The 15,297-nt window shown below is 39.3% G+C and overlaps 1 protein-coding gene across 2 annotated transcripts in view; it reads left to right on the top strand.

Annotated features, from left to right (window-relative positions):
• Positions 1 to 15,297, top strand: part of Exoc6 (exocyst complex component 6) — a 192,708-nt gene that overhangs the window by 99,881 nt on the left and 77,530 nt on the right. For both annotated transcript variants that reach the window (XM_045141871.1, XM_045141870.1), the window contains one exon: positions 6,999 to 7,178. In XM_045141871.1, the coding sequence (XP_044997806.1) occupies positions 6,999 to 7,178 (180 nt within the window). The remainder of the gene's footprint in view (positions 1 to 6,998; positions 7,179 to 15,297) is intronic.

The raw sequence follows: 15,297 nt of genomic DNA, 5'->3' as shown, positions 1-15,297 counted from the left end.
AGACACAGGGAAAGAAGTAGACAGAGAGAAAGTGTGGGCATGCCAGGACCTCGTGCCAATGCAAATGAACTCTATATGTATGTGCCGCTTGTTGCCTCGGGCTTTACATGAGTACTGGGGGATGGAACCTGGGTCATCAGGCTTTGCAAGCAAATGCCTTTAATCACTGAACAATCTCTCCAGTCCCCTCTCCTCTTGCTTATGGATTTTCGAGGTAGGGTCTCTCTTTAGCTCAGGCTGACCTGGAATTCACTATGTAGCTACTGGCTGGCCTCGAACTCACAGCGATCCTCCTACCTCTGCCTCCTGAGTGCTAGGATTAAAGGTGTGTGCCACCATGCCCAGCTCCAGCCCCCTCCCCCATTTTTTTAAAAAGGTTATTTATTTATTTGAGAGAGAGAGGTAGACAGAGAGTAGGAGAAGACTTCTCTTTTTTAAAAATATATTTTATTTATTTATATTTGAGAGAGAGAGAGAAAGAAAGGAAGGAAGGAAAGAAGGAAGGGAAGGAGGGTGCGCCAAGGCCTCCAGCCACTACAAATGAACTCCAGATGCATACACCCCCTTGTGCATCTGGCTTCCATGGATTCTGGAGAGTTGAACTGGGATCCTTTGACTTTGCAGGCAAACGCCTTAACCACTAAGCCATCTCTCCAGCCCAAACTTCTTGTTGAAGCAATTTTCCATCAAGATAGTGGGGAAAATAGACCATTCCCTTTTAAACCAGAAATATCCCACTTTTCCCTCTTTGTCATCAGGGATCTTTAATTTGGCTCTGTGGAGATTTTCCAACTTGCCACCTCAAGATTTCTTCCTTTTTTCAAAAAAAAAAAAAACTATTTGCAGTGAAAGAGAGAGAGAGAATGAGAATGGGTATATCAGGGTCTCTTGCCACTGCAAACCAACTCCAGACACATGTACTCCTTTGTGTATCTGGCTTTATGTTGGTATTAGGGAGTTGAACCTGGGCCACCCGGCTTTGCATGCATTTGTCCCTAACACTGAGCAATCTTTCCAACCTATTTCTTTCATTTTGAACTGACAGTGATTACAGCTGTAAATCCATCACAATAATATGGCATATTAAAAAAAAAACTAGTGAAAAGTAGCCAACTGAACTAGCAACCCCTTACTAATAGAGTAAAAAGCATAAACAAGCAAATCTTTTAATTTAAAAATTGATTTTAGAATAAAACTTTCCTTGATTGTTCTACAATCTGAACATCTAAAGAAGCTATCTATGTAGTTTTTAAATTTAATTCTATTTTTTTGTTTATTTTTATTTATTTATTTGAGAGCGACAGACCGAGAGAGAAAGAGGCAGATAGAGAGGCAGAGAGAATGGGTGCACCAGGGCCTCCAGCCACTGAAAACACACTCCCAACACATGTGCCCCTTGTGCATCTGGCTAACGTGGGTCCTGGGGAATCGAGCCTCAAACCAGGGTCTTTAGGCTTCATAGGCAAGTATTTAACCACTAAGCCATCTCTCCAGCCCCATGTAGTTTTGTTTTTGTTTTTTTTTTTTCTTGGTTTTTCAAGGTAGGGTCTCACTCTGGCCCAGACTGACCTGGAATTCACTATGGAATCTCAGGGTGGCCTTGAACTCACGGCAATCCTCCTACCTCTGCCTCCTGAGTGCTGGGATTAAAGGCATGCGCCACCACGCCCGGCTTTCCTATGTAGTTTTTAAAGCTATGATTTCTTAAACTGGCTCTTCTTCCTGTTAGAATCACTATCACATTCCTTCCCTCATCATGCCTGCTTGGTTTCATTGTATAGTTATATCTAAACCCCTTTGTCATCAGGCTCATTACATCATGAATTGAATGTTGTCTACACTATAAATAACATATAAAAATTTCTAATTCAAAATTAAATGACTAGTTGGCACAGTTTCCTAAATTAGAGTAGGAAAACTTACCTAAATTAGAGTAGGAAAACTTAGCTAAGGAGTCCTACTTATTATAATACTTTCAACCTTATCTTTTGCTTAGATTTTTAATATCTCAAGAAAGTCATAAAAGGGTTTCCTTTACTCTAAATGAATAAAATTGAATATAACATTTTTGTACCTATTTAATATAATATTTCTGTAAGATACTTATACTAATCAGTGGTATTAACAGAAAATTGACAAGAAAACCAACCCAGTCTTTCTTTAACAATAATGGGGCTGTGTAAGTGGCTTATACCTATATATATAGTTCCAGTTACTTAGGAGGGTAAGGCAAGAGAATCACTTGAATTCAGGAATTGGATACCAGCTTTGGCAACATGTCAAGCCCTAATCAAAAATATGTTAAAAAGTAAAGTATTGGGAAAAGTATTGATCATTGTAATGGAAAAGTCCAAGGATAGGGCAGGTTCTAGGGGAGGCTAAAGTCAGTTGTTTAGGAGACTTTCAAGGATCCAAGAGTCCCTTCTTAATCTTTAACTCTATTTTATGAAATTTTGGCCTCATCTTCAGTCTCTGCATGATGCCATGGTGGCCTAGTGTCTTTAGGCTCTCTTCGGAGAGCAAAATCTCTTCCCAGTCACAGTTCTAAACCTCATTGGGATCCATCATTGGAGCTCTATATAGATTCAGTCTCTGCCAAACACATTATGCTATGAATGGGGAAAAGATGATTTTCCAGAAAATACTTGGGGACTTTTCTAAGAAAGGAGCACAGATACTAGAAAATTATAGATGTTTACTAAAATGTTTAACTGTTACTACTTGGCTTCTATTCAAAACATGTATGCCTGTGGCCCAGGGGCTACAGGTAGAATTTGTGCATGTTGTACACCTTTGATGAGAACTACTATAGTGTAAAAGCAGGCATTTAAGTTTTAGTCATTGAAACTGTTTTAAACTATGCTAGGGACATTTCTGCCTCTAGATGGCACTATTTCTTTAACAAGCAAAGGAAGAATTAATTTGTAAGCTGAATCTTACAATTTTATCTAGGAATTAGTTTATATGTCCCTGACTTCTGGTGGAGTCATAGGTTTATAGTGTGCCAGTTCATGCAGTCTCAGGGGCACATATTTCCTGATGGCTGTATTTGTTTGGGTTTGGATAAGCAGGAACTCCTGGTTCTTGGAAAAGTTCTTTGAAATGTTCCCTGTGAAACATGTTCCTGTTCAAAACTGCTGACTGATATTTTTCCCATTCAGCACAGCCACTAGATGCCTGATTTAGATTTCTTTGCTTGCTATTATAAATTATGGAAGCCATTAGTAAACTTATTTAAAAATGCTCCTCTGAACTTTAAAAAAAAAATTTTAAAGTTTGCCTTAACCTAAAAAGTTTATGAGAAAAGTAAATCTTCCCCTGGTCAGAAAAGTAGACATAGTAGAATAATTACAAAAGTCTTTGATAGCAACAATAACAAAAATAACTAATGAAGTTTTATATCGTATACCTTTTGTTGTTATTTTGAGATATGGTCTTGCCCTAGCCAAGGCTAACCTAGAATTCACTATGTAGTCTCAGGGTGGCCCCAAAATCATGGCGATCCTCCTACCTCTGCCTCCTGAGTGCTGGGATTATAGGCATGCTCTGCCACACTCAGCTCCTCTACTTCATTTTTGTTTAGTTTCTGCTCCCTCCCAAAGGTATAATTGGGATCACTTTTTCACTGAAAGTGAGCTCCAAAAACATATAATCAATTATTTAATTTCACTATAATGTAAGTGATTTTTGTAAGTCATTATTTTTATAATTTTTCTTCAGATTAAAATTGTTGTTTTCCCTTATGACTTTAAAATTTCTAGATAGTTCTTCTCTCAACTTTGAGTTAATACCCATATTATGAGTTTCAAGAGACGAGCTGGGGAGATGATAAAATGCTTGCCATACAAGGACAGATCATATGGGCTGCAACCAAAAGTTTCCTGGTCCTCAAGCTATCTTCTGACATTTAAAAGCAGGAACCTATAAAGGAGTGTTTATGTCGGTTGCTGTCCCAGTTAACTACCAATTAATAAAATACCTCAAAAGTTAGTGACTTAATGATTGATAAGTGCTCAGGCCTAAATGAGACGCATACATCATCCCTTCCAGGCCCGGCAGACATCCCAGAAGATAGATAGAATGAATTCCAGAGCTGTAGTGTGGGGAGGAATGCTTTGGAACTCTGATGTCTAGTGACAATGCCATTACATTCATGAACGTACACCATTTGTGGTTACCAGTACAAGACCTGAATGTGATGGGAGCAGTTAATAGTCTCTCACAGATAGGGGAGGGGCTTAGGAGGCTACTCTTCCCTCATGAGCAAATGGCAGTTAAAGGTTGCCAGGGATGGAGGAGTCATTCTTTTCCATGGCATAGCCACCGTTAAGTGATGAGGTGAAGGGCACAGTGAGACTGAGGGGCATACAGGTGGGAATTATGTGGTACCTATGATCAAAACATAAGATATATGTATAAAAATATCAAAAGGCACATTAACAAGTTAGTGGCTTATGGGCTGGAGAGATGGCTTAGCGTCAAGCGCTTGCCTGTGAAGCCTAAGGATCCTGGGTCGAGGCTTGATTCCCCAGGACCCTCATAAGCCAGATGCACAAGGGGACAAATGCATTTGGAGTTCGTTTGCAGTGGCTGGAGGCCCTGGCATGCCCATTCTCTCTCTCTCTCTCTGTCACTGTCAAATAAATTAAAAAAATATAAACAAAAACATTTTTTTAAAAGTTAGTTACTATGGGATATTGTTTACAATCATGGAAGTTGTTAATAAAAAAATTGAAAGGAACTAAAAACACCCAACCAAATGTAAAAAAAAAAAAAAAACATTACTGGCTTAAAATACACATTTAAATTATGTTCCCAGGGTCTGTGGGTCAGAGGATAGTGAGGATGACTTTGTTGTGAATATTGTGCTCAGCTGGGATGGCCTGAAGCCTGGAGCAAGACTCAAGAGCTAAGGATTAGAATCATTTGGAGGCTTTTCTGCTCGTGTTGAAATGGGCAACTTTTCCTTCTTTATAGCTCCAGGATAACTGGGATTACTTTTTCCTTTGTTTGCTAGCCTGATTTTTGAAACAAGATCTCACTATGTAGCCTAGGCTGGCATTGAACAGCCTGTGTAGTTCAAGCTGGCCTCAAACTGAAAATCCTCCTGAGTGTTGGCATTGAATCTTTGCACCACCACACCCAGCTGGTAACTAAACTTATGACACATCAGCATGGGGCTTCATGCAGAAATGCTTGAAGTCAAGTGACAGCTACGCTGGCTTTTAGGTCCTAGCCTAAGTTACATATTATGTCCACTGTTGTTTGACTCATGATGAAGCAATCGTAAGTCATCTGTCCAGCTAACGAGGGAAGTACGTGAGCTCTCACTACTCAGTGAGAGAGGTGTCAAGAAATTGTGGTTGAACATTTGTCATCCTTTCTAATAATGAATAGTGAATAAATGACCCATAAAGAACCTTTGTCAGTACTTTAATTTCCCTAAAAGTGTGAAACCACTATACCCCTTGGTCTTTGCCAAGGGGTTCTGTGTGGGTGTGCTGGGGCATGCCTTACAGTACTGAGATGGAAGTTCATGACTTTGCTTTCCGCTTCCATTTCCTGTCTGTACAGAGCTTCAGAGTCAGTCATAAGAACTTAGAACTTTCTCGTTTTTTATAAGTATGTACATTGACCTACAATATATATGTATATATGGTCTAGATTCCCAGAAGTATGACAGTTAAAAAAATGTCTATAGACATCACATTTTCCAGTTTTTCCCTTTAAGCTTTGTGTTTAACCTGTTATGTGTCCCAACTGCAATATACCACCTATTGCATCATTCTTGAAAAATTTGTCCCTATATTTTTGGCTTATGTATGTCTGCATATGTGTGTTGTATGTGTACTTGTTTGTATGTGTGTGGGTACATGTGTGTATCTATGTATGTGCATGTGTGTAGAGTTCAGAGAACAACCTCAGGTTTTCCTCTTGCTCCAGCTACCTTTAAAAAATTAGAAGTATATTTAGAGAGTTTGTACATCTCAGCCACCTTTCTTTTCTTTTCTTTTTCTCTTTCTTTTTTTTGTTTTTTTGAGGTAGTGTCTTGCTGTAGCCTAGGCTGACCTGGAATTTACTATGTAGTCTCAGGGCAGCCTCAGACTTACAGCGATCCTCCTACCTGTGCCTCCCGAACGCTGGGTTTAAAGACATTCATCACCACACCCAGCTTTCAGCCACGTTTTTTGAGGCAGGGTCTGTCATTAGCTTGTAGCTAGACAAGTATGGTAGGCCGGTTGGCCTGTGAGTCCCAGGGATTCACCTGTGTCTGCCTCACCACCTCTGGGATTACAAGATTTTTATGTGGGTTTGTGCATTGAATCCAGGTCCTCACACCTGTGAGGGAAGCACTTTACTGACTTGCCTTCTCGATGTTTTAGATAAATGTCCATAGGGAAAGGACAAGCCTAACTCAGGTCAAGTAAGGTGTTCCTGCAAGTGGGGAGGAGAGTCTTCTTTGCATTCATTGACATTCTGTTAGACTTTATTAGAAACTATAGATGATTCAAATATACAGGAGGTTGTGTATAAGTTATTTGCACATGCTATACCTTTTAATAAGAGACTTGAGCATCCTAGGAATAATTTGGCCTGTGGGCTGGGACAGGGATGGGGAGGATGATCCTGGAGCCAGTCCTCTGTGGATCTGGGAAAATAACTACATTCTGTTTTTTTTTTTCTGTGATAGTTTCCTTAGTGAGTTAGTGTGGTCTTTTGCATTCTTAATGGATTGTTTTCTGACATTTGGTTTCTCTAGGAGCCTTTTTCTTGCTGTAAGAACAAGTTAGGAGTTAATATGTTATGCAGTATTCATTTGCTTATAGACAAAAAGGATGATAGTAAGGGTAGAGAAGAAAAGATGTGATATCCCAGAAAAACAAACAAACAAACACCAACAGCTTTTTTTTTCTGGATTTTGCATACATGACTATAATACCAAACTTGCTTCATTATCTCCTGTAACTGTTTCTGATTGTTACTTTGTCTCCTGTTAGGATGCTCGACATGCAGCCGAAGGAGAAATATATACCAAACTTAATCAAAAAATTGACGAATTTGTTCAGCTGGCTGATTATGACTGGACGATGGCTGAGCCAGATGGACGAGCTAGTGGTTATCTAATGGATCTTATTAATTTTTTGAGAAGCATCTTTCAAGTGTTTACTCATTTGCCTGTAAGTATAAACAATTTCCAAAAAGTACAATGTAAGTTACTTACCAAAATGTATTTTATACTTTAATTTAGTTTGATGCTTTCTTGTTGAAACTAGATTCTCAGTTTGCATATTTCCTTCTCTGTAATTATCAATCAATTTATAAAGGATCTAGCCAAAGTTATTTGATGTTTAAATTAGTTTTACTTTTCAATCAAAATAACTATAACTTTCATCCCTTTAAGACCAAAACAAAACCCTAACTTCAGTAGAAATAAGCTGTCATAGGAGTTTGGATGAAAGTCAGTATAACCAATGGCTTTCCTAGTTAGCACTGGCTGTGGAATGACTGGATATTTTTAAAAATTTTTTTTGTTCATTTTTATTATTTATTTATTTGAGAGTGACAGAGAGAGAAAGAGGCAGAGAGAGAGAGAGAATGGGCGTGCCAGGGCCTCCAGCCATTGCAAACAAACTCCAGATGCATGCGCCCCCTTGTGCATCAGGCTAATGTGGGTCCTGGAGAATTGAGCCTCGAACTGGGGTCCTTAGACTTCACAGGCAAGCGCTTAACCACTAAGCCATCTCTCTAGCCCTGACTGGATATTTTTAAGGCAAGAGCTAAAAAGTGAAACATGAGCATTGTTCTGTCCTGGTACATATTTATAGGACATCCACATCTTGCCACATCTTGATCTTTACATCATCTTCTCTTGATGAAATACACACACACACACACACACACACACACACACACGATGCCTTAAGGACATTTGAGTGAGAATAGACTGAAACATTTAATTCTTCTCTTGAGGACTACAGAGGCTGAAAGATAGAGTGAGAATGTTCTTATTATGTATATCCAGACTACTGTTAAAAGAAAAATGAAATAATTTTTATACACATAGAAATAAATTTTATCAACTTTTTAAATTAAGCTAAACACAAAAATATGGTATTTAATTTGGAGCCTAAAGAAGTGCCACCAACCATTTCCTTTGTTTGAAATGAAAAGCAATAGCAACAACAACAAAAAAAATCCAATGTTTTTAATCACTAATGCGTTATGAGGAGTTGAATAGGATAGTTGGAGGAAAGTGTTTCTTTTTGTTGACAATTTGTATACGTGTATTTGTGTGTTTTACATATAATCTCCTCCTGTGACTTTCTGTTGTGCTCCCTCCCTTTCCCCCTTCCAGTCAACCCCTTCTCCCAAACTCATACCTTTTCTGCTTATCAGTCTTTTTCATCCTTTGTATGTGTGGTGTGTCCCATTTTTATTTATTTATTTACTTTTATATTTATTTATGTGAGAGAGAGAAAGAGGGAGCGAGAGAGGGCAGGAGAGAGAGAGAATGGGCACACCAGGGCTTCTGGCTATTGTAAACAAATTCCAGGCACATGCAGCACCTTGTGCATCTGGCTTACATGGGTCCTGGGGAATCAGACATGGGTCCATTGGCTTTGTAGGCAAGTTCCTTAATCACCAAGCCACCTCTCCATCTCTGTCCCACTGAGTTCAAATTAGGAGCCTTCGTAAGCATGGGTGGGGGATTATTTACCAGAGCATGTGCCACCTACCATTGAGGAAAATGTCTCCCTCTCCCTCAGCAATCATTCATTGCCAGTAACTCCTCAGGGAGGGGTGTGGACGTGAGGTCCTCCTCCACCGTCCCTGATGGAATGCTGATGGACCCAAGACTGTGCAGTCACTTCAATGTTGCGAATACAGCAACCACATCATATTGGAAAACTGCATGAAGGATGATGGTTCTAAAATAAAATTAATGAAAGGGGCTGAGGAGATGGTTTAGTGGTTACAGGTGCCTGCTTGCAAAGTCTGCTGGCCTGGGTTCAATTCCCCAGCTCCCATGTAAAGCTAGATGCACAAAGTGGTACATATGTCTGGAGTTTGTTTGCAGTGATAAGAGGCCCTGGCCTATTTCTCCCTTCTCTTTTTCTTCCTCCTCTGTCAAGTAAATAAATAAAAATATATAAAATATTTTTTTCAAAATTTAATAAAAATAGATTTTTATTGGTGAATATTCATTGTAAAAAATAATGAGTTTTATTATGAACTTTCTGTACATGTATGTATATATGTATGTCATGTAATTTGAACATACTCATTTCATTACCCTCTTTTGTTCCCTTTTCCCTTCACTTATAGTCCCCTTTCTCTGATCCAATAGCCTTCTTTCTACTTTCATGACTTTTCTTAAATCTGTCTTTGTCATGTGAGGAAAATTGAAGTGTTTTTTTTTTTTTCTGTTTCTGACTTATTTCACATAATAGTTTCTAGTTCCATCTATTTTCCTGCATATAATTTTATTTTTAGGGCTTAATAATACTTACTAGATGTAAAAGCCACATTTTCTTTTTTTGTTTGTTTGTTTTTTTGTTTTTTTGAGGCAGGGTCTCACTCTAGCCCAGGCTGACCTGGAATTCACTATGGAGTTTCAGGGTGGCCTTGAATTTACGGCAATCGTCCTACCTTTGCCTCCCGAGTGCTGGGATTAAAGGCGTGCGCCACCACGCCCGGCCAGCCACATTTTCTTTATTTGTTCTTCAGTTGGTGGGAATCTAGGCTGAATCTATAATTTGTCTAATTGTGAGTAAAGTCACTTTGAATGAACATGCAGAGAAACTTCCATGCTGATTTTCATAGTAGCTGTACTAAGTTACATTTCACCAAAAGCATACAGATGGGTTCCTTTCCTCCTGTTCTCTGTATTTAGCCAGACATTTGTTTGTTTTCTTGATGAGAGCCATTCTTACTGGGATAAGGTTTTCTCTTATTCTTCATATCTTTCCACTGTCTTCAAAGGTTTCTTTTGGTGCAGAAGCTTTTTAATTTCATGGGATCCTATCTGTCATTTTTTGGTATTTCCTGAGCTTGCTGCCTTGTACAAAAGTCATTGTCCATGCCCATAGCTTGAAGTGTTTCCTCATAGTAATTTCAAAGTTTCACATCTTACATTAAGGTGTTAGACCCATTTCCAATTGATTTTTTATGCAGGCTGAGAGGGATACATGTGGAACTCCAGTTTTCACAGCACCATTTGTTGAAGAGGTGTTAAGGGTCTTTTGGTTTTTGATCATATTATCTATACATAGGGATAACTGAATTATTCTTTCTCTACTTAGAGCCCTATACTTTCTTTCTTTTGCCTTACTGCTGCTGCTAAGAATTTAGTCATTTAGCTCAGTTGGTAGGGTAGTTGCCTAGCATACACAAGCCCTGGGTTTAATTCCCAGTCCCATATAAACTGGGTGTAGTGGTACATACCTGTACTGCCAGGATTTGGGAGACTTAGGCCATTCTGGGATACATAGTGATCTCTGTAAGTTTTCTGTTTGCTTTGCTGATATTTTCCTTTGCTTTGAAGGAACTTTTTAAAAATGTTTTATTGATAGCTTCCATAAATGTACATAATATACAATAATCTCCTCCCACTATCCCTCCTTTCCCTCTCCAAAATCACCCCTCTTTTGAATCCCTTCCTCTCTCAAACTAGTCTCTCTTCTATTTTAATATCATCATTTTTTTCTCCTGCTATGCAGGTATTGTGTAGGTAGTGTCAGCCACTGTGAATATCAAGGCCACTTTGTATCTTGAAGACATCATTGTAAGCATGCCTCCCCTTCCCTTGGCTCTTACATTCTTTTTATCATCTCTTCTGTATGGTCCCTGAGCTTTGGAGGGTGTGATAGAGATGTTTATTTATTTATTATTTTTATTTTTATTTATTTTATATTTATTTATTTGAGAGCAACAGACACAGAGAGAAAGAGGGGGAGAGTGAGAGAGAGACAATGGGCACACCAGGGCCTCCAGCTACTACAAATGAACTCCAGATCTCCAAATGGATGTACCACCTTGTGACTCTGTCTTACTTGGGTACAGGGGAATTGAGCCTTGAACTGGGGTCCTTAGGCTTCACAGGCAAGCGCTTAACTCCTAAGTCATCTCTCCAGCCCAAGATGTCTAATTTAGTGCTGGACACTCCACTGTTACTGCTCAGCACTGTGTTGAATTTTTTAAAAATATTATTTATTTATTTATTTGAGAGACAGAGAGAGAAAGAGACAGAGAGAGAGAGAGAGAGAGAGAGAGAGAGAGAGAGAGAGAGAGAGAGAGGGAGAGAATGGGCATGCCAGGGCCTCCAGCTACTGCAAATGAACCCCAGATGTGTGCACCTCCTTGTGCATCTGGCTTACGTGGGTCCTGGGGAATTGAACCTAGGTCCTTTTGCTTTGTAGGCAACTGCCTTAACTGCTAAGCCATCTCTCCAGCCCACTATGCTAAATTTTGAATTTCTGAAAAGTCTGTCTCATTTGGATAGAACATTGAAACTATTGATACTAAGAGCTATTAGTGAAAGGTGTATACTTATTTCTGCCATTCTTCTTGATTTTATAGTGTTTGTTGTATTTCTGTTACCTTTTTGCATTAACTATTACATGAACATGGTTTATTCTTTTCTGTGTTCTCATATATGTATGGGTTTCCACCCCCCCCTCAGTCTGAAGGATCCCTTCAAATATTTTCTGTAGAGCTGGCTTAGTGGTCATAAATTCCTTTAGCCTGTTTTTATAATGGAAAGTTCTTGTTTTTCCTTCAATTATGACAGATAGCTTTGCTGGATAGAGTAGTCTGGGTTGGTAATTATCTTTTAGAACTTGAAATACATTATACCAAGCTCTTCTCGCTTTTAAAGTTTGTGTTGAGTAATCTGCTGTGATTCTGATGGGCTTGCCTTTGTAGGCAGTCAGTTGCTTTTACTATTCTCTCTCTCTCTCTCTCTCTCTACACACACACACACACACACACACAGAGTGTATATTGTAGGTTAATTATAATATGGGGAGGAGAGGTTCTTTTCTGGTCTTATATTTTTGGTGTTCTAAATGACTCCTGTCTCTATTAACATATTTGGGGGAAATTTTTTTATGATTTTGTTGAAAATATTTTCTATGCCTTTACACTGAAACTATTCTCCTTCTATACCCTGTCTCTTCTTAATGCCCCCAAATGTCTTGAAATTTCTACTCACACTTTTCTATTAGTTTGTCTTTCTGTGGGTTGGAATGATCTATGATCTGCCGCCTTGTAGCTCAGATGTTTGTCTTCTTCGTCCATTCTATTGGAGAGACTTTCTTCAGAGCTTTTTACTTGACTTACTGTGTTTTATATTTTTTCTATTTCAGATGGTAGTGCTTCAGTATTTCTATTTCTTTACTCATACCTTATACTTACCTTTTTATTTGATTAAGTTAGTTTCCTGTATTCTCCTTCAGGAATGTCTACTTCTTTGATTTCTTCTTTGGTTTCTTTGAGCATAGGTATAATCATTTTTTTAAATTCTGTGCCTGAAATTTCATCAATTCAGGCTTGCTAAAAGGCTATTTCTGTTAAATTTATAGTTTTTGAAGGAATTATGTTCTCTTGAATTTTTTTTGTTTTGTTTTGTTTTTGTGTTTTTTGTATTAGAGATTTTTGTATCCAGAGTTATTTCAATGCTTAGGTTTTCTGCTGTATTCTTAGATGTGTAAATCAGAAGTTATATTATCTTCAGGAGCTCAAGGTGCCAGGTGTGGCTTCTGTATGATTCCCGGAATGACAGCAGGGGTGATCCAGGCTGTTGAGTATGCACGCTATGCAAATGTCCTAGTATTAAGTTAACAGCAGTGTTCCTTTTGACTTCAGTAATTGCTGGTGAGTAAAAAAACAAGGCTGGTAGAAGGTAGGGTTGTGGTTACTTAGAAGTGGGAGCAGTGTAGGGTGAATTAGTGTGAGGGCTAGTATTAACTTTGAAAAAGATGGAGGTGACACAGGTATCCGGGAGAGGGAAGTTGGAGTACTGCTAGTTTCCACAGATTTTAGAGGTTGTTGGGGCTTTGGAAAGTTGTAATTGTGGAAAATAATGAGAGGGACTAGGGAGGCGAGAATGTGGAAAGTGGGTTGGAAAGACAGGGAGAGTAAGCAAGTTGTGGGTAGGAAGAGTAGTAGAAAGATTCCAATAGTAGGCTGGGTAGAGAAAAATACAGAGCAACCCTAACATTCAACTGAGCAATATACAAACATCAACAAAGCTAGCATGGACTATTTATGCACAAGTGGGGCTTAAAACAAACAGAAAAACTAGCAAAATCAAAGGCCCTAAAATGGGTTGGAGTGGTGATTTGTGCCTTAATTCTGTCAGTTGGGAGGCTGAGATTCCTGGGCTGCCTAGGTTTCAGGCCAGCCTGGGCTAGAGTGACAGCTTGCCCTTAAGAAAGAAAGAAGGGGGAAAAAAGCGCTATAGGTTAAATATTAAAAGTGACAAAAGTTAACACCAAAACAAAACTTCTTTAAAAATGGCAAAGTATGACCTGGAGAGATGGCTTAGCGGTTAAGTCATTTCCCTACAAAGCCAAAGGATCCTGGTTCAATTCTCCAGGACCCATATAAGCCATATGCACAAGGTGGCACATGCATCTGGAGTTCACTTGCAGTGCCTGGAGGCCCTGGCGTGCTCATTCTCTCTCTCTCTCTCAAATAAATAAATAAATAAAATATATTAAAAAATATAAATAAAAATGGCAAAGTAGACTAACTACATCAGATCTAACATGTTAGTATTTTTAAATTATTATTATTTAATATTTATTTGCAAGCAGAGAGAGAGTACGTGCCAGGGCCTTTAACTGCTGCAAATGAACTCCAGTTACAAGCACCACTTTGTGCATCTGGCTTATATGGGTACTGGGGAATTGAACCTGGATGTTAGGCTTTGCAGGCAAATATCTTGACTGCTGAGCCATTTCTCCAGCCCCCAGAATTTTTTTTGTTTTTCTTAGTGGGCCAGGATTCAAATTCTTTCCCTTTCTGAGATTTTTTTTTTAAGCAACCTTCCCTGATATGCATGGTGTAATTGGCACTTGTAGTGCAAGCTTATATTCCCCGCTTTGAGGTATATGTTGCCCTAGTGTAATACAGCCTAGTTACCTCTTGGGAAGTGTCTTTCTGTCTCACCTGTGTTGAGTGTGAAGCTGGCTCCCTCTTCAGTGCTTTATGGCTCAGTCTGTCTGCTCTTCAGATCAGCTGTGCTGAATGCTGTGTGTGGGAGGGGTCACTCTAATCCATTGTCATCCCAAGATATCCAGTGGTTTCTGGGGCTGGTTTATCGGGGAGAGAAGGGTGGGGAAAGCTACCTGAGGTTGTTCTGAGTGGCTCTGCTGGACTCTGTTGTCTTCTCCCTAAGGCTTTTGATTTTGCAGGGCCAGTGTGAGTGGGAGAATCTCTTCCCCTGTATTTCTGCTCTTGCTGGCTCAGGCAGGGCCTGCCAAGTAGAGCCCTTCCCAGAGGCCTCTGGCTAGAGGCCCTCCCTATCCTCGTTGATTGACTGATGGCTGGACACTCCAGCTCCCTTCTGCTTCTCTGCGGGAGTCTCGTCTGGGTTGATAATTCCTTACACACCTTCACTTTTTGGTAGTAGAGTGTATTATGTGTTATTTTGCCCCTCCAATGTTTAAATAATTAGCTATAAGGTAATTTAGTAAGCCATTTTTCCTTGTCATTTATTTTCAGCTGTATTAATTAGGTGAGACATAGTGACTCTTTTTAAGCATTTTTACCATTGTTTATTTGCTGTAATTCTCTTTGTGAAGAAGTAAACGTTTTATTCATTTTATTTAGAATAAACTATTGAAAAAGGTACTTGTTAAAGATTCAGGTTTCAGTACTTGGCTATAGACCCAACTAAAATTACTGTAGCTTAAAATCTGTACTTTTTTCTTAAAGTTTGAGAACTGCTGTTCAATAGCAAAGAATCCTGTCAAAAATATACAGACTGAAGCTGGGTGTGGTAGCACACACCTTTAATCCCAGCACTTGTGAGGCAGAGGTAGGAGGATTGCTGCGAGTTCGAAGACAGCCTGAGATTACATAGTGAATTCCAAGTCAGCCTGAGCCAGCGCAAGACCCTACAAAAAAAAAGGGGGGGGGAGGTATTTTCTAAATTTACAAGATGAATATGGTTGCTCCAGGGCCTCCTGCCACTACAAACAAACTCCAGGTGCATGCACCACTTTCTGCATCTGGCATTACATGGGTCCTGGGGAATTAAACCCCAGCCCCCGGGCTTGCAGGCAAGCA

This window comes from Jaculus jaculus, chromosome 1, assembly GCF_020740685.1.
Source record: "Jaculus jaculus isolate mJacJac1 chromosome 1, mJacJac1.mat.Y.cur, whole genome shotgun sequence".
In the NCBI taxonomy this organism is placed as follows: domain Eukaryota; kingdom Metazoa; phylum Chordata; class Mammalia; order Rodentia; family Dipodidae; genus Jaculus; species Jaculus jaculus.
Note: the sequence above shows the minus strand (reverse complement) of the source record. Positions and strands in the feature narration are given on the sequence as shown.